Source organism: Scyliorhinus torazame, chromosome 10, assembly GCF_047496885.1.
Source record: "Scyliorhinus torazame isolate Kashiwa2021f chromosome 10, sScyTor2.1, whole genome shotgun sequence".
NCBI lineage: Eukaryota > Metazoa > Chordata > Chondrichthyes > Carcharhiniformes > Scyliorhinidae > Scyliorhinus > Scyliorhinus torazame.
The window spans coordinates 204,968,446-204,987,106 of record NC_092716.1 but is presented as its reverse complement, the minus strand read 5'-3'; the positions used below and the strand labels follow the sequence as shown (position 1 = coordinate 204,987,106).

General features: G+C 48.8%; 1 protein-coding gene across 5 annotated transcripts in view; it reads left to right on the top strand.

Moving 5' to 3' along the window:
* ush1c (Usher syndrome 1C) overlaps nucleotides 1–18,661 on the top strand; it is a 420,683-nt gene that overhangs the window by 337,393 nt on the left and 64,629 nt on the right. For all 5 annotated transcript variants that reach the window (XM_072466296.1, XM_072466295.1, XM_072466293.1 and 2 more), the window contains 2 exons: nucleotides 5,651–5,692; nucleotides 14,479–14,532. In XM_072466296.1, coding sequence (XP_072322397.1) covers nucleotides 5,651–5,692; nucleotides 14,479–14,532 — 96 coding nt within the window. The remainder of the gene's footprint in view (nucleotides 1–5,650; nucleotides 5,693–14,478; nucleotides 14,533–18,661) is intronic.

Below are 18,661 nucleotides of genomic sequence, written 5' to 3'. Positions count from 1 at the left end.
TTTTAAGGGTTCCATTCGGTGTCACTAATGGAGTCTCGGTCTTCCAACGGGAGATGGGCCGAATGGTTGACCGGTCCGGTTGGCGGGCCACGTTTCCATACCTCGATAACGTCACCATCTGCGGCCACGATCAGCAAGACCACGACGCCAACCTCCGCAAATTCCTCCAGACCGCAAACGCCCTGAATCTCACATACAACAGGGAGAAATGCATGTTAAGCATCCTCGGCTACGTAGTGCGAAATGGAGTTATAGGCCCAGACCCTGAACTCATGCGTCCCTTTATGGAGTTCCCCCTCCCTCACTGCTCCAAGGCCCTGGAACGCTGCTTCAGTGTGTCCCCAACTACGCGGACAAGGCCCGTCCGCTAATTCAGTCCACTGTCTTTCCCCTGTCGACAGAGGCCCGCCAGGCCTTCAGCCGCATCAAAGTGGATATCGCAAAGGCCACGATGCACGCGATCGACAAGTCCCTCCCCTTCCAAGTCGAGAGCGACGCGTCCGACGTAGCTTTGGCGGCCACCCTCAACCAAGCGGGCAGACCCATGGCTTTTTTCTCTCGCACCCTCCACGCCTCAGAAGTCCGCCACTCCTCAGTGGAAAAGGAGGCCCAAGCCATAGTGGAAGCTGTGCGACATTGGAGGCATTACCTGGCCGGCAGGAGATTCACTCTCCTCACTGACCAACGGTCGGTTACCTTCATGTTCGATAATGCACAGCGGTGCAAGATGAAGAACGACAAGATCTTGCGGTGGAGGATCGAACTCTCCACCTATAACTATGAGATCTTGTATCGTCCCGGAAAGCTGAACGAGCCTTCCGATGCCCTATCCCGCGGCACATGTGCCAACACACAAGTGGACCGTCTTCGAACCCTCCACGAGGACCTCTGCCACCCAGGGGTCACTCGGTTCTATCACTTCGTGAAAACCCGCAACCTGCCCTACTCCATCAAGGAGGTCAGAACAGCCACCAGGAACTGCCAAATCTGCGCAGAGTGCAAACTGCGCTTTACAGGCCAGATAAAACGCACCTGATAAAGGCTTCCCGTCCTTTTGAGCGCCTCAGTCTGGACTTCAAAGGCCCCCTCCCCTCCACCGACCGCAACACGTACTTCCTGAACGTGGTTGACGAGTACTCCCGTTTCCCATTCGCCATCCCCTGCCCCGACATGACCGCGGCCACGGCCATTAAAGCCCTCTGCACCATCTTTACACTGTTCAGTTTCCCCGCCTACATACACAGTGATGGGGGTCCTCCTTCATGAGCGACGAACTGCGTCAATTCCTGCTCAGCAAGGGCATTGCCTCAAGCAGGACGACCAATTACAACCCCCGGGGAAACGGACAGGTAGAGAGGGTGAACGGAACGGTCTGAAAGACCGTCCTGCTGTTCCTACGGTCCAGAAATCTCCCAGTCTCCCACTGGTAGGAAGTCCTCCCGGACGCCCTCCACTCCATCCGGTCGCTGCTTTGTACCATGACCAACCAAACACCTCACGAACGCCTCCTTGTCTTCCCTAGGAAGTCCTCCTCTGGAACGTCACTCCCGACCTGGCTGGCAGCCCCAGGACCCATCCTGCTCCGAAAACATGTGCGGGTGCACAAATCGGACCCGTTGGTCGAGAGGATTCATCTCCTCCACGTGAACCCTCAGTATGCCTACGTGGGGTACCCCGACGGCCGACAGGACACGGTCTCTCTGCGGGACCTGGCGCCCGCCGGAACTCCACACATCCCCCCAACACCAATCACCCCCTCCCTCCCACCGGCGCACCCCACAGCCGCCCCCTTCCCGGGTGGATCGGTCCTTCCCCCGGCCCCGCCTAGGGGTAGTGAAGCGGGAAGAGACATCGCTACACTCCCAGAGACAACGGTGCCCGAGCCAGCGCCTGCATCACCACCGGGGCTGAGACGTACTGGGAGTATGACCAGGGCACCCATTCGACTCATCGAATCTTTATAACAAAGCAAGAAATGCCTCTGTAAATAATTCAGTTGCCCAGTAAAAGCGGCATTGTAAATAGTGCTAGTAGTTTGATATTGGAGCATAGCCGCTATGTTAGTGGCATCCCAGGTACCGACTCTGTAAACCCCTACCACCATACGGCCCACTACCCCGCCGGGTTCTTTTTTAACAAGGGGTGAATGTGGTGGTATGCATTAGGGGTATTACGGTACCCTGTGATGCCGAGAGGCTATTGGTGGATAGATGCCGGGTCTCGATTGGATCTGCCGCCTACTGGCTCCACCCAGTAAGGCGGAGTATAAGAGCCCGGGTTCTCCCAGCAGCCACATTCTGTAACTGTGCAGCTGGGGAACAAGTCTGCGTAATAAAGCCATCGATTGACTCCTTCTCATCTTGTATCGTGAGTGATTGATTGTGCTACAGGGGTGTGCATGCGGGTGTTTGGGTTGTGTGGGAGGTGAGGGTGGTCGGTGGTGTGGGAGGTGAGGGTGTTCGGTGGTGAAGGGATGCGGTAATGTGGTGTCCGTGCCCCTGCCCGGCAACACCCCTAGGCGTCATGCGGCCTCCCGTGCCTGGCCAGGCCCCATGTCCCACTCATTGTCCCCCTCTCCCTCATCTGACGTGGACCGCTCTTGCCCCTCATTCTCCTCCAGCACATCGCCCCTCTGCTGGGCTATATTGTGCAGGACGCAGCAGACCACCACAATGCGACCAACCCTCCTGGCCTCGACCTGGAGGGCACCTCCAGAGTGGTCCAGGCACCTGAAATGCATTTTCAGGACCCCGAAGCACCTCTGGTCGCACAATGGGCATCATTGTAGCTGTGCTCCGCGTCGGTCTGTGGCCTCCGTATAGGCGTCATCAGCCACGACCGCAACGGGTAAACCCTGTCACGCAGCAACCAGGTCCGCAGATGGGGGGGTCCCGCGAACATGTCGGGGATCACAGATTGTGCCAGTATGAAGGAGTCATGTACACTGCCCAGGTATCAGGCGTTGACGTGCAGGATCCGCATCTGTTGGTCACAGACCACCTGAGCGTTCATGTAGTGGTACCCCTTCCTGTCCGTGAATAGCAGCCTGTTATCCGCCGGTGGTCGCAGCGCGACATGCACTCCATCGATTACACCTGGACCTGGGGTAATCGGGCGATGGCAGCGAAGCCCTGCCAGGACATCCTGGTGGGCGCTGTCCACTGGGTACTGGATGTGCCGGTCCGCAAGGGCACATAGGGCGTCTGTAATGGCACGGATGCACCTGTGCAGCCGATGCCTGGAAATGCCGGACAGGTCCCTACTCGGCGACTGGAAAGACCCCGTCGCACAGAAGCTCAACGCTACCGTCACCTTGACGGCTACTGGGAGCAGGTGTCCTCCCCCATGCGGTGCCAGGTGTGCCATCCTGTGGCAGATATGTCTGACAGTCTCCCTGCTCGTCCGCAGTCTCCTCCTGCTTGTCCGGTCCGGGAAGTCCTCAAAGGACAGGTGGTCACAGTCGACACGTGGCCTCATCCGGCGCCCCCTTGGCACCACCTCCTCCTCCTCCATCTCGTCCTATTGGGCAGCCAGCCCTCCAGCCTGAGCTGCTGCCACCTACCTCTCTGCAGCCGCTGCTGTGGGGTGGGTGGCCAGCAAGATGGCCGCCATAATGGAGCTCGGTGCATGGGCACCGTCCCTGTCCTGTCGGGGTACCGCGGCTGCTCGGACTGCCCCCCCCCCCCCGTTCTCGCCCCTCCCCCAGTCCTGGCAGTCCCCTCCTCCCCCCGCAGAAAGTACGGCCGGTGTCCGATCCGGGAGCCCGCAGTCCCCCCATGCCACCTCCGACCTCCTCTCGCAGCCACCTCAGCCAACACGCCAGCTTCACGATTTTTTATAGGACACTAGAAACACGCCGTCGGAAATCAGCCCATCCGAGGAGCAGAATCACTGAGGCCCCGAAGAACTGGTCATCAGGGCAGATAATTGGATGCGTACCGTACTTCTGGGCCGTGTTGGGGGGGGGGGGTCCGGAGAATGCCGATTCAGTGCGAAACCGGCATTAGTGCGAAATCGGAGCCGATTCTCCGGCCGATCGCATTTCGACGTCAACACACGGAGAATCCAGCCCAAGATTGCAGGTGTGGCATCACCAATACCCTAAACAACAGCAGTAAAACATTTCTATTCCTATACTCAAAACCTCTCGCTATGAAGTCCAATATACCATAAGACCATAAGATCTAGGAGCAAAATTCGGCCATTTGGCGCATCGAGTCTGCTCCACCATCTGATCACGGCTGATGTGTTCCTCATCCCCATTCTCATGATTTCCTTATTCAAGAACACCAGATTGCTTGAGGTGCTGTTACCTACAGGGCTGCAGACCAAGAGCTGGAAAGTAGAATTAGACAGATTAGTTATTTCTTCGGACATCATAACTAGGAGCAGGAGCAAGCAGTTTAGCCTTTCGAGCCGGCTACACCATTTAATATGACTATGGCTGATCTAATCATGGCCTCAACTCCGTCGGCCTGCCCGTTCTCCATAACCCTTCAGCCCATTTCCAATTAAAAATCTGTCTAACTCCGCCTTAAAGTTACTCACTGTCCCAGCATCCACCTCAATCTGGGGTAGTGCACTGCACAGATTCACAACCTTTGGGAGAAGTAGTTCTCCTCACCTCTGTTTTATATTGTCCTTGACCTCCTTGTTTAGCTATAGTTTAGAATGTTTTTGGCACACCATTTTTTTTAACCATACAGCTTTTTAAAGTTCTTTGTGAAGTTTCTGACAGGTCGAGAGCTGTCTAAATGCATATTCTTGTTGCTGAGCTTGACGAATTATCACTTGGGAGAGTTACTCGAGTGTGGCTCATGCCCAATGGAAACAGCTTCTGGAGAGGAGGAGAGAAGGTTGGCATGCAAAAAAAAAACTATTTCCAAGCTCAATATTTATTGTTAAATCTCACGAATGAGAAAATGTCTTACTGTCAAGTGGTTCATGTAAACAAAGGTACTGTGCATGGAAGATGGCCTTATAATCTGTACCCGTACGAAAGGCATGAATGCCATCTTTAAAAAACACAATATTGGTAGCAATAAGCACATAAAGCACTGATAGAGGCAGGCGAATTGTCTAATGCAGGGATTAACTAGTTTGTCTTGAGAGGTTGATTGGTTACAAACGTTGTGTTGCAAATGGAGCTGTGGATATCGATGCCCTTGCCTTTGGTTGTCAGGTGGAATTACAGCACATTGTAAGATAAGTGCAAATGTTGCCTTCCTGTTATAAAGTGAAATATTTTCAGTGTATAGAATACTATCCTTGGATCTTATTTCAGATCCTGAGAGTTCCCATCATGAATCAAAGGAATGATCAATACATATACAGGAGAAACAATTCTGCAATCTCTCTTGGAACTATTACGTTTGATTACAACTGATGTGCCTTTTAATAGAGAAAATAAGTAAAATTTCCTGTAAACATTGCGTATACACATATCAGTAAAGTAAACCCATGGTTGTGCCATTTAATGGGAATATGATGGAATGATATTTACAGTTACAAAACTTAGTGTGATTAAAAAAATGAATCAGTCAGAATAGTAGGGGGATATGTCACTAAACCTGCAAGAAAGGAACAGTTTTTGAGACAATGACAGCAAGTAATGTGAAAAGTAATTTGGCATGGTTTCTTCTTACTGCAGGGCTTCCAGAAGTACGTGGAGGACTTTGATCCTTATTCCATGGTAAGTAATGCAGCTAATTGGAAGCTAGAAATGAGTTACTACAGCAAAAAAATACCAAACTACTATTGGGAAGGGTAATTGAAGAGAAAAAAGTTTGGATTTTCGTCTGTGCACAGAATTGGAAGAATTCCCAACTCTCTGAACCTAACTTTCAAAAATGGCTGCCTAGACATCAGGGCCAGACGTCCCCAGCATTGTAATTGAATTTTCCTGCCAGCAGCGCAGCCCCCACCTGCGGGTCTCCAAGCGGCAAATCCTATTGCAAAGTGGCGGAAGTACAGAATCATGCGACCAGTAAACTGCATGCCGCTGAGGAACATGTGGCTGGGGAACCGGAGAATCTAGCCCCAGGTCTTTGGTTTGGGGGTGTATTGGGCATTGGGCTATATTAGAAGTCATGGCAGGTGACCCTGGATATAGTGAGGATATTACTGGATGCAGAGTGTGATGGATGGAGGCCTGCCTTGAGGCTCTATCAGTGTGTCAAGACATCACCTCTCAACACTCCCCAACAATCCCCATGCTCCATCCATGCCGACCCATGCCTTGTCATGTCATATATCCATGCCTGCCAAAGTGCATCATACCCTCCAAGCCAATCCGTGCTTCTTTACCCATGGCACCTCATACCCTCCATGCCAATCTATGACCCTGTACCCATTCCCATGGCTCTTTATAGTTCCTATGCCAACCTAGGGGCAACAGATGATCCTGCCCACCACTCTTTATCAATACCCAATATCTACCATGGGCAGACATCAGGACCCATGCAGAGATGAGATAAAACAAAGTTCTGTTAAATGTAGTTATGTCTATTGAAGACTTCCTTATTGAAAAATAAATTCTCATTCATGAAAACCCATTTACTCCTTCAACTACATAATGCTTTATAACAACAAACCTTTAGGTCTCGGATGTATATGGTGGGTAACTCTACAGCAAGAGAACATTCACTTCATATTGGGAAAACAGAAACCAACTGTGTAGATTTTCTAGATTCTATGGCTGGGATTTTCCGGCCCTGTCGGGATATTCAGCGTCAGGTGGAACTGAAAAATCCTGCCCTTTAAATTTTGGTCATGTATTTCCATGTACCAATGTCCAATTGAGCAAAAGCAAATGTTTGTTTCTGGATAATGATGATTGATATCTGATCATTAAGTTAAAGTAGTCTAGCAGTTTTGCATTTATGACCTAATAAAGATGTACCAAATGATATCCAAACACTTTTGCGCAAGTAAAAAATAAATTAAATGTGGCTATTGACATATAAAAGTATTCTCTTTTTCCACATCCAAATAATAAATTAACAAATATGTTGACGAATCCCGTGGGCCATACACCAGGGGCTGGATTGTCCGTTTGGGAGACTAAGACCCCACGCTGGTGTGAAAATGGTGGTGTTTTACACCAGGAACACTGACTAAAAACGGCTACCGATTCCCCATTTTGCTGGGGGACTAGCAGGGAGGCAGCGTAGAGCTCGTGTTTCTGGGTCCGTGGACATGCATGCGCACTGCAGCGGCCTGCAGCGAACGCGCTGTGCTTCATGGCAGACTCAGCCCACGGACCCAGACCACAAAAATAGTACCCCCCTTTGGGCGCTCGCGCGCCCCGGACCACCCGCCCACAGTTTCCCCAGCCCCAACTGAAACCCCGCCCACGGATCAGCCCCCCCAACTGTGGTGGTGCTGGACTGAGTCCGCTGCTGCCATGCAAGATTCCTGAACGGTGTGAGCACATGTAATCCACACCATTGGGAACTCGGCCGGTCAGGGACGGAGCATCGTGGGGCGGGCCTCAGGCAATGGCCCGAGGCCGTGGACACGTAACGCGGCATACTTCTAGAGTATGCCGCTTTTCAGGGGCAGAGAATGTGAAATCCAGCGCCATCCCCAATATTGTCGTCAAAACGGATTCTCCGCTCTGTCACCGAATGCGATTTCGCCGTCGGGAGCAGAGAATCCAGCCCCAGATTGATAATGTGGTCCACGATTCTTTCGATGATCTCTGTTCACCTATGTATAAATGGGTCAACATTGCCTGGTAAGGGAGTTCAGCTTGTTTAAGTATTTTTCTGTTGTTCATTACAGCGGAAAGTCCCAGGTTCAATTGTCACTTTATTTTGACTCACTGTTCACAATAGGGATAGCAGTTTCAAAAGCAGACCTGTTCTTAGCACTTATGTCTGGATAATGGAGAGGAAAAATCAGACAGATGGGTAAAATAAATAATGTTGTTTGCTGCTATTCACTGGCATCTCCTGGAAAATGCTTGTATGGAAGGTAAATGATTACTAGGAGGAGGAGGAGGCATAAATAATATCTCACAAATTTGCCCTTTATCTATTTTTATGATACATCCATCTCTTTCATTGCTTCTGGCAGGGTAAATGAATTTGAATTTAAATGAATAGAAACGTGTCAGTACATTGCAAGGTGTGTGCGAGGAGCATTTATTGAAACATGGCTAAGTTATGCAGAAAGTTCCCAATTTGTTTAAAACATATTTTGAAACCATTGTAAACAGCTCCGATGTTTCTGCTACATAATAGAAACAGTGCCTCTTACAGCGTATTGCAAACTTTAAATCATTCAGTTCAGACTCATTTCCTGAGAGAACATTGGCAATAAAATTGATTCATATATCATAAATCTACTCAATGTGAATACTCATCACTGACCAAAACCTGTTGTGATGCCACTTTGTCTAAACCATTGTTAATGTTCTCTCCCAATCTCGCTTATTAATTTGGCATTAAATACAATGGGTGTTCAGTGATAAGTATGCTGTTATAAATACCAAATCCTGGTAATCATTTTAATATGTAATTTTTAGTTCTGGAATACATAAAATGAAACTGTAGGAAAGGGGATAAATGCAACTGAAGCGGCTTGAAAATTATTACACTTAAAAGGTTGGAGCCAAAGAAAATGTTTGGGGCCATGTTGATATAAGGTATTGCTAGAAAGGCAAGATAATGAAACAACAGGTGGCTTACCTAGCTGGGGAATTGGAGGTGAAGGGCTTAGTCTTACCAGAATTTAGCAAAATGTCAGGCTCAGACAGAAGGCTGGAGTGTAACCCTCCAGCTGCACAGACCAGTTTCCCCATGGAATCCTGAACCTCGCTGTCAAAAAATAGAATGGGCGTGGTTTACACCATCAGTCTGATGGGACGGGCCAGGAACCGGCCCCAGAGAGATCAGGGCGCCGTCTTTAAAGAGTGTCTCCATTAACATTGCAGTCTAACGTCCCCTAGCCCCCATCACCTCTGGGCTCCCACTTTGACATTCATCGCTGCCAACTCCACCACCCCACTGGCAACATTCATCGCTGGCAACCCCGACCCACCGATCACACAGCAATGCAGCTCCCCCCCGGGCTCCCACTACGAACTGCCCTTGGCACCGCCCCTGGCACAGGTAGACACTTGTCTGGCACAGGTTGGCCGTGTCAACCTGGCAGTGCAACCTGTTCCATGACTGCGCCAGGGCATTGCCCAAGCATGTCCCCCTACCCCCTTCTACATGCCCAGAGGGATCCTCTCGACTGCCTCAATGCCTGGCCAAATCTATTGAATATTTAGTGAGGGGGGTTCATTTGGCGGGAAGGACAGCTTCAAACATGGGAATATATAAAAATTTATTAAAATGAGGTTCATGCTTTTTGTGGACATGAATCTCTGGACATTTCCGCAAGGGGGCGGAGAAAATCGGGAGACACAATTTCTCCAGAGAGAATTGGGTTTCCTGATTTTCATGAGATGTTCCGTCCTCTCTGCTGATCCCACTGACGTCGAGTGCAGGCTCAAGATCGTGGCCGAGGTCTCGACCCTGCTTGCAAGAAAATGCAGCCCAGAGAATTGTTTTGCTTTGGAAGTCAGAGCTACAATTAATTTAATAGCATTCATTGAGCCTTGGAAGACTACAACAGATGATGGAGCTCAAGAAGGTTTTCGGGTTTCAATTTATGTGTGTGTTCTTTGGGGGAGTGACTGTTCTGCAACAGGGGAAAAGGTATACCAAAAATATGCTACTGTGAGCAGGGTTCAGGCAGCGAAAGTGTTGCTGTTAGCTTGCTCTGTGTATCTGTGGCTCAGCAGAAGTTGCTGATTGATAGCTCTGTGCAGATAGGGCTCAGAAGAAGCCTTGGGAGCCATTTATGTCTGGATGTAGTTGGGGAGATTGGAGCTCGGGGAAATCATTGGACAGTGGTGGCCACCTGAAGCTAGCCTGCTATTAAAGAGCTGAAATAGCATCAATAAATAGAGGTTAGAGTGCAGACTCATAAATCCAGAGGAAGGGAGTGCCTTGAGATGAATTCAAAACCTTGAGGGCTGTGCAGTCACTAAGGCAGCCTGAGTTGGACTAGCCTTAAGGGAATTCAAAGGTTTAGGGTACAATCTAGCCAAAATACAACAGTGTAATCGCGCCCAGAACCACCCCGCTATCTATCAGCACTCTGTCTTGTTTTCATGCCACAGCGGAGAATGCCCTATCTAGGCAGCACTTAGTCGCATTTCCTGCACTGAGGAGCTCTGACAAGTAGAGTATCACAATGCAGGAAGGGATCAGGAACCATTTTTGGTGCCCCAATCTCATGACCCTCTGACCCATTGCCTGGCCGCCCCCATCACCCCAACTCACATGCCAGACAGTCCTCGGGCCTCCCGCACCCCACCTCATATGGACAGGACACCCCTGGGCCTGATTCCAGTACAGGCACAATGCCAGCATGGCACCTTGGCACTGCCAGCATGGCACCCTGGCAGTGCTACCCAGGCATCCTGCAAGTGCCATGCTAGCATATTGGTGGCACAACCAGTGTGCCAGGCTGGCAGTGCAAAGGTGCCCCGGTGGCACCAGCAGTGTCAGGGTGCTAGCCTGGCCAGAGGCCAACCACTGATCGCCTGGGGGACCCCCCAGGTACCCTTCCAAACTGGGACCAGTACTGAACGACACCTGGCTGGGGTCTCCTCGGTGAGGCCGGTAGATGGCGGGTGGCCATTCGATTCTAGCGAAGGTAAGTCAGCTTCTCAGCTGAATTCACTCTGCGAGACTGGATCCCAATATTGCATTGTAGTCTCGATCCAGATTGCAAAGTCTCATGAGATCTGGTTAGATCTCACGGGCCATAAATGCTGTCAGGAAGTCCAGGGGAGGCCTCTCCCAACTACTACCGGCTGCGTCACGCCCCCATTCTGGTACATCGCGGCTAGTAGATCGTGCCCTTAACCTTTGTAAGTTAAAAACCTGGAGCTCCATGTGTGAGAGAGAGAGTTTCAAGGAGATTGGTTGACTCCCTGGGCAGAGTCTTACCAGACTTTTCAAAGGCGCGATTTTACAGCCTCACTGCGCCCGGAAAGCAGCTTGCCGCAGCCCAACATGGCTGCCAGAAACCAGGAGGCACCGCTCGCAGGATCTCCCCGGCTCACAGTGCCTTGAGAGATGTAGCGATGTAAATCCCGCCCATTGTGGGTGGGATCACTTTTTAGCAAATCAGCATATTAAAGCGAGACAGGTAGTCTCACTTTAATGTGCAGATTCCCGAGGTACCCAAGGCATTGGGATATATCTCCTTCACCTCAGAAACCTCAGGCGAATGCTGTTCAGATCCAAGATGGACCGTGTCCGAAGGGACACCATGTACAAACCTCTGGATAAGGGAGGGAAAAACGTACCCAACGTCTCCCTCATCCTGATGGCCACCTTTGTGTGCAGCTGCAGCAAGCTGTGCCTGGGCCTCCGGTATGCAAACACCAAGTGTCACTACATACTGAGGTTCTACCTGTCCCCGGTGTTGCGAAGGGTGGGCCTGGCCTCATTGCCGCGGAACGCTCCAAGTAGTTGGACTGTGCCATACCACCTGTCTCTCGTGGAAAAGTTTTTGAAGAAAAACACCTTTGACCACAAGGCAATGAAACAGTGGTCAGCACGCAATGTCCACGAGGCACTCAGGGAAAAGGAAACTGTGGAGGACGTTGGACGGTTCCCTGAGAAGACTGTCAGAGCCATCTGGCAGAACGCCTCATCACCAAAACTTACAAACTAGCTTGGCTGGTGGTGAGAAGGGCCCTCCCCGTCAGATTCTTCATGTACACCCGAAGGCTCTGCGCCGTTGCACGCTGCCCTCTGAGTGGCTGTGGGGGAAATGAGACGGTCACCACCTCCGTGTGGAATGTGCCTTTGCAAAGAAGGTCTGGAGAGAGATGCAGTGGTATTTGTCAAGGTTCATCCCGAGCAGCTCTGTGACACAGGACTCTGTGCTCTACGGACTGTTTCCAGGGACACACACCGTGACAAACATCAACTGCTGCTGGAAGGTCGTCAACTCGGTGAAAGACGCTCTTTGGTCTGCCCGAAACTTGCTGATCTTCCAGTGCAAAGAGCTGTCCTCGACCGAGTGTTGCAGACTGGCACATTCCAAGGTCCAGGACTATGTGCTGAGGGACGCACTCAAGCTTGGGGCAGCTGCCGCCAAGGCGCAATGGGGAAAGACTACTGTGTAAGGTCTTGCCAGCAAATGTACACCGAGGGGCGGGTAACAGTGTAAACCCCCCTCGGTCTGGGTCATTAACACTCCAATGTATAAAAGAAACATGACAATGTAAGTGTTTAAGAAGGAATTGTAACGTAAAGAGCGATATGTGTGTAAGGTTATCAAAATTGAATGGAAGAAAGTCAAGGGAATGTGTAACTCTGATGGAAATGTACAGTCAAGACAATTCAAAATGTTCTGTAATGTTTATGATAGATTTTATGAATAAAGTATATTTTGGGGGGAAAGAAAACTGGTCTCCACAAACGGGGACCAGACGGAAAAGCACACGTGGGTGTCTCCCAGGATATCGGAGGCCTCCAGGTTTATGCCCTTTGGACAGGGTGGCACCCTGATACTGCCAGCCTGGAACCCTGGCACTGCCAGCTGGCATGGGCGCCTGGTTGGTGCTGCCAATTTGCCATGTTGGCATTTTTGAGCAGTGGTGATCCAGCCGGGTGTGCCCTGCATGGGTGTTCGTAGGATCTGGGGGACCCTCCCATCGTGCGTTTGGGCTTGGGGGGGTCACTTCAGGAGTTCCAGCGACTAGGACGCCATTTAAATCTCTCGCTACACTGAGGGGTTCCGGCGAGCGGGGCTCCTCAGTGCACAAAACAGGGCTATGTGTGGCCTCAGCTGCAAGTTCCCCTCTGAGGCGCCCTATTTAGAGAATTTGCCATTTTTAGCGTTGTGTTTCTCGGAGCTGCGTGTGCCAAGAAACATGCGGATAAACGCACTCACTGTGGGACTTTGTTCTCATTTAGTTAAATTTCGTCCAAAGTCACAGGCTCAGACTGAAAACTGGTGTGTAACTCTCCAGTCGCACAGACCAGTTTTCACTCAAGACCTTGAGACCCTGTCAAGATAAAAAAAATGAGTGTGAGGTTTACACCATCACGCTGGCAGGGCGGGATCTGTTAGAACCAACATCGAGCTCCAGAGATTGGGGTGCTATCTTTAAAGGGTGCCCCGATCAGAACTGAAGTTCATACCCAACCCCCTCCAGACAATCACTGGGGGCACCAACCCCTCGACAATGATCGGGAGCTCCCTCCCCTGATAATCATCAGGAACCCCTTCCCCCCACCACTGCAGAAGTATCGCCGGTGTTCCTCCCTCCCCCCAACCCCCATCCCAGCTAATTACCTTCTCACTGCCCTGTCTCTGCACCTGGCCCCTCCCCTCATAACTCATAAATGGAAACCCCCCCCCCAATCGGGGCTACCACGGGGGTCTTCCAGGACACTGACCCCTGGCGCAGGTTGTAAGGGTGAGAACTTCATTTTAATGGATTGCAATTAATTTTAAATTAGAGTTATGTCTGGTGGCGGGAGTGGGGGGGGGGGGTTGTGAGTGGACAGTGGCGGGGAGGGATCACCGCCGGTTTTACCGTGGTGGTGTGGAAAGGGGGGCCCACGATGATTTTGCGGGGAGGGGGAAGCCCCCGATATTGTGCAGGGGGTGGGGAAGCGTCCAGTGACTGACTGGTGGTTCGGGAGGGGGGACCCCCGAAACCTCCATGGTGCTGGGGTGGGTGGGGAGAGAGTTCCATTTCAGTGCTGATTGGGGTGCCATTTCAAGACGGGTGCCCTGATCTCTGTGGAGTACGTTCAAGTAAGTGAATTGAGTATGCGGAGCCAACCTTGCCGGCTCTATCAGGCACCACCACCACCTCCCCCCGCCGGAGTGTCAGCATGAGAAAACTGGTCTGTGCAACTGGAGAGCGACATGCCGGTTTCCAGTCTGAGCCTGACACTTTGAAAAAATATGGTAAGGTTCCGCCCAGCAACAAAATTAGCAAGGCGATAAAATTTTCATTTTGCCACCTTCAATATAGCAAGTGTGGCATAGCAGAAAGATCATTCATTACTGTTATTGAAGTAATTTAACATACTGCATACAATTGTCCTAAATAGTATCATCATTGAAGGATTATAAATATTGTCATTTGCATTATTAAACAGCAATGATAATGAAATTAAAATATAGCCCCTTGTACGCTATGGACCACATTAATGAAGATCTGTCAGTCATAGAATGAATATCAAATTATTTGGACATGGTTTATGGATGTGACGAGTTTAATGCATTAGCTGTTTTCTTTTACTACTAGCATGTCACTGTTTGCTTATGTTGATCTATTTGAAAAATAAGTCATGTCTTTGTGTGATGAATTATGAATGCTGAGACCATATTGAAATGACAGTAAACGCCACAACATTAATCAAAAATATAATTATATTCCAGTTCACTTCAGACCAGATTGCAGGAAAGGATGTTCGTCTCTTGAGAATTAAAAAGGTAACCGGGAATATTGCATCATCAGGACGTATTCAAATTCCTAATTGGTACCATGCCTATTTTATATGCTTTATTTCCATTATTTTCTCTTCAGCACAATCCTCGTCTACAAGTTTGAACAAAGTATCTTCACTTTGCATTACAGCTTCTAATTAATTTTATTGTCTGGCAAATACAGCATTTTGTAGATGCAGCATTCTGTAAATAATACCTCTGAAATGTCATTGTAGTAGCGACAGCAGAAGGAAGGCTTGGCTCCAAGCCACAGGACTGCAGGTTCCAGTGTTGGGTTGTCACTCCAGCTTGGAGAATGAATGTGTCAGTATTTGACCAGGTTAGGTGTCAGCATGTGAAAACCGTAGTCGATGAGAGAACCAAAAAGCAATGCATAATCAATCAGGTGTTACTCGGAATTGGAAAAGAGCAAACTTAATTTGTAGTTGGAAAATAATAAGTAACTTTTCAAGAATAATTAACATATGTAGATATGAAGATAATTACGAATTAGTAATCAATATCGTTTTTAAAAATAAATTCAGAGTACTCAATTATTTTTTTCCCAGTGAAGGAGCAATTTAGCATCGCCAATCCACCTAGCCTGCACATCTTTGGGTTGTGGGGGTGAGACCCAAGCAAACATTGAGAGAATGTGAAAACTCCACACTAACTGTAACAGTGAACCAGGGCTGGGACTGAAACCGCGTCCTCAGCACCGTGAGGCAATATATTTTTATTTAAAATGATCGTGTTTTACCCACAGTAATTCTCTATCAGGCCATAACTGGTATATTTAATTTTCTTGCATCACTTTATACAAACATGCAAATTAATGAACGCAAATGACATTAGAATTGCTGGTATGCCATGAGTGATATTTCCACCATCAGAAGAACTGTGCACAGGCCTTGAATCTTGGCAACGTTGGTGAAGGGGAAGTTATAAAAACAGCTTTGTGACCTACACCATGGGCTGAACAATACACTGGAGAAGCAAAGGTGGGTTCTGCACTTGGAAGTCGACGGCCTTTTGATTTCTGGACCCGCCTTCGGAGCATGCTCAATAAATTATCAGTTGGGGCTTGTTAATTTTCACGGCAGGTTTGAGGCCTTCATTCTGCCCAAACAGTGTTGGAGGGTGGGATGTCCAACTTCTGCGGTCACAGTCTGTGCCCCAGAACAAACTCACAGCCAGTAGTGTCAGGGGACCCAGCAAATACAGGATGCTTCAAATTGTGCAGAATAATTTGTCAATGAGTGATTTGCAGGCTTCTACAGTGAATGCATTTTATTTTGAGTTCTGCTATCTCCAAACCTTGTTTGCATGGAGGAGTTGTCTAGTTGTTGCATGTTTCCCTCCAGAGATGTCTGTGCCATTGGAGCAAGGGAAAAGGCAGGGGAGAAGGGCCAAACTAGCACCTAGATTCAACAAGCACTCCCTCAGAGCCATCCTTTGTGTACACACCAACCAACATGAGCAGCTGATGCCTACCCCAGTAAGAGGAGGAAGCTGAGCCAGACACGTGCAGCCTAGGAGAGGTAGCCAAGAAGGTCAGTAGTGTGGGGCTGGTTAGAATGAAATTGTCCCAATGCCAGAAAAGGATCGATAACTTAACGAGGGCAGCCAGGATGAGGAAGGCCTCAGTATGTGCAGGATATAATTGTGCATTCAAAGTTTTGCTCCAGTTGTAGGGTGGGTGGTTGGCAGAATTAACATATGATGAATGAGCACAATATCCAGGCTGGCACGGACTTAGCTATTAATGGGTAAGTAGCTTGGCATAAAATAATCTGAAACTGTTAATGAGTGCACTCTTATACATCTTTTCAAGAGGAGCAAGACCACAATGCTCATCTCTCTCAGATACTTTATAGTGCAGGGAGATGGCCAACAATAAAATATGGCACTCAGCAGAGTACTCATCAGCTGAGAAAAGGTCTCCTAACTCATAAGATTTCAAAATGCTCATCGAAATAAGCACTCCCAGTAGTAACAGAACTGTTAAGCTGAGACTCAGGACTGAACTGGAACTGAAATCTGCCCAACAAGTTGTCCCTTAAAAAAACAGAAGTGACACATGGCGGGAACTTGACTCTAAAGTTGTATTATAGTGTTTCCACTTTATTATGGTGGTAAATTAGCTAGTTAATGACCTTAAATACACTATTAATTGATACTTACATTATGTGGGTGGGGCCAATCTTTAAATCCGTCCATCTGCTGTATTACATAAAACAGATATGATGACATCGGTATCCCAACCGATGTCATCATGTCCAGTAATTTGCCTCCGGATGTGGGGAATGCTCCCGATATTGGAGGATATTGTTCTGCCCCATGTCTATGCGCTACTCAAGAAATGAACCATAAAATTTCAGCTGGGATCAGTAAATTCTCAGTGGACATTCAAGAAGCTACTACCCAAAGGTTAATATGCAAGGTAAGAGCTCATAGAATTGGGGATAATATGGATAGATGATTAACAGGCAGATCGTAGGAAAATAGGGTATTTTCAAGTTGGCAGATTGTAACTAATGGGAGTGCTGAAAGGCCTCAACTAACTACAGTCCATGTTAATGTCTTAGATTAAAGACCAGGAATAATATATCCAAGTTTGTTAATCATACAAAGCCAGGTGGGAATGAAAGCTGTGAGGAGTTCACAAAGAAGTTGCAAAGAGATATGCTGGTTAAGTGAATGGGCATTAAGGTGGTAAATGGAGTATAATATGGCAAAGTATGAGGTTATTTACTTTTGGGATTGAGAATAGACGGGCAGATTTATTTTTAATGTGAAACTTTTAAATGTTGATGTTCATACTTGGATATGCTCATACAAGGAATAAAAAAGGCTAGCATACAGGTGCACCAGGAAATTAAGAAGGAAACTGGCAAGTGAATTGGAATACAAAAACAAGGACGTCTTGTTACAATTGTACAGGGCTTTGGTGATTTTTTGTCCTGTTCACAGCTTTGATCCCCAAATGTGAAGAAGGATATATTTGCAATGGACGCAGTTCAGTGGAACTTCACAAGATTGGTCTCTGGGATCCTAGGAGAGGCTGAATAAATTTAGGCTACACTGTCTGGATTTTAGAAAATGAGAGGTAGGGCAGGACTCTATGGTCCCCCAGCCGCATGTTCCTCGGCAACGTCCCGTTCGCTGGCAGCAGGATTCTCTCTTTCTCCCTGCTTGTCAATGGGATTTCCCATTAAAGCCACCCCACGCCGCCTGGAAACCCACTGGCGGGGGTGCACAGCCAACGGAAAAAGACAATCCCGTCGACGGGAGACTGGCCATGATCTCATTTGCAATGTACAAGATTCTGAAGGGCTGACAGGCTAGCTACTGAAAGGTTGTTTGCCTGACTGGGGAATCTAGGACACAAAAGCCCAGCCACATGGTATATCGGATTGATCATTTAAGACTGATGAGGAAAAATGTCTTCACTCGGTTTTAATCCTCAATCCCAGAGGGTTGTGGATGCACCATCGTTAAATATTTAAAGACTGAGATTAATAGATTTTTGATCTCTCAGGAAGTCGAGTGGTATGAGGTGGGGGGGGGGGGGGGGGGGGGGGTTGGAAAATAAAGTTCTGACAGAAGGTTAGCCATGATCATATTGAATGGCGTAGCAGGCTTAAAGCTCTTCCTCCTGTTTCTTATGTTGGTGAAGTGATTCTAAGGTGCCCATGTGACAAATAATTTCTGTTCCTCTAGGATTACAGAGCCAGGGTCTGATTTTTTGCAGAAATTCACCCTGGGCGATATGATGCCAGCAGAAAATCTCACTAGACGGATGAAACGAGACGTCCGGTTGCAAAATCTCAATTTCTGATTTTCCCCACCCGCCGCTGGTGATGTAACTGGGCGGGACCCTAACTTAAATCCATTTTAATAAATGTACATCTACTTATAGGGCTTCATACCATATTTTCCCCAAATTAAGACTTCCCCATCGGCAAGGTTTACAACTGCTTTCGCAAAACATGAAGCAGTCGAGGGGAACCTGCTGGGGGCGCCAACATAAGTGTACCCCCAGGGGCAGAGGGGTTGACCACTGGCACCCTGGCACTCCCAACCTGGCTGTGCCAACCTGTGACAGAATAGCACTGCCAGGGTGACACTGCAG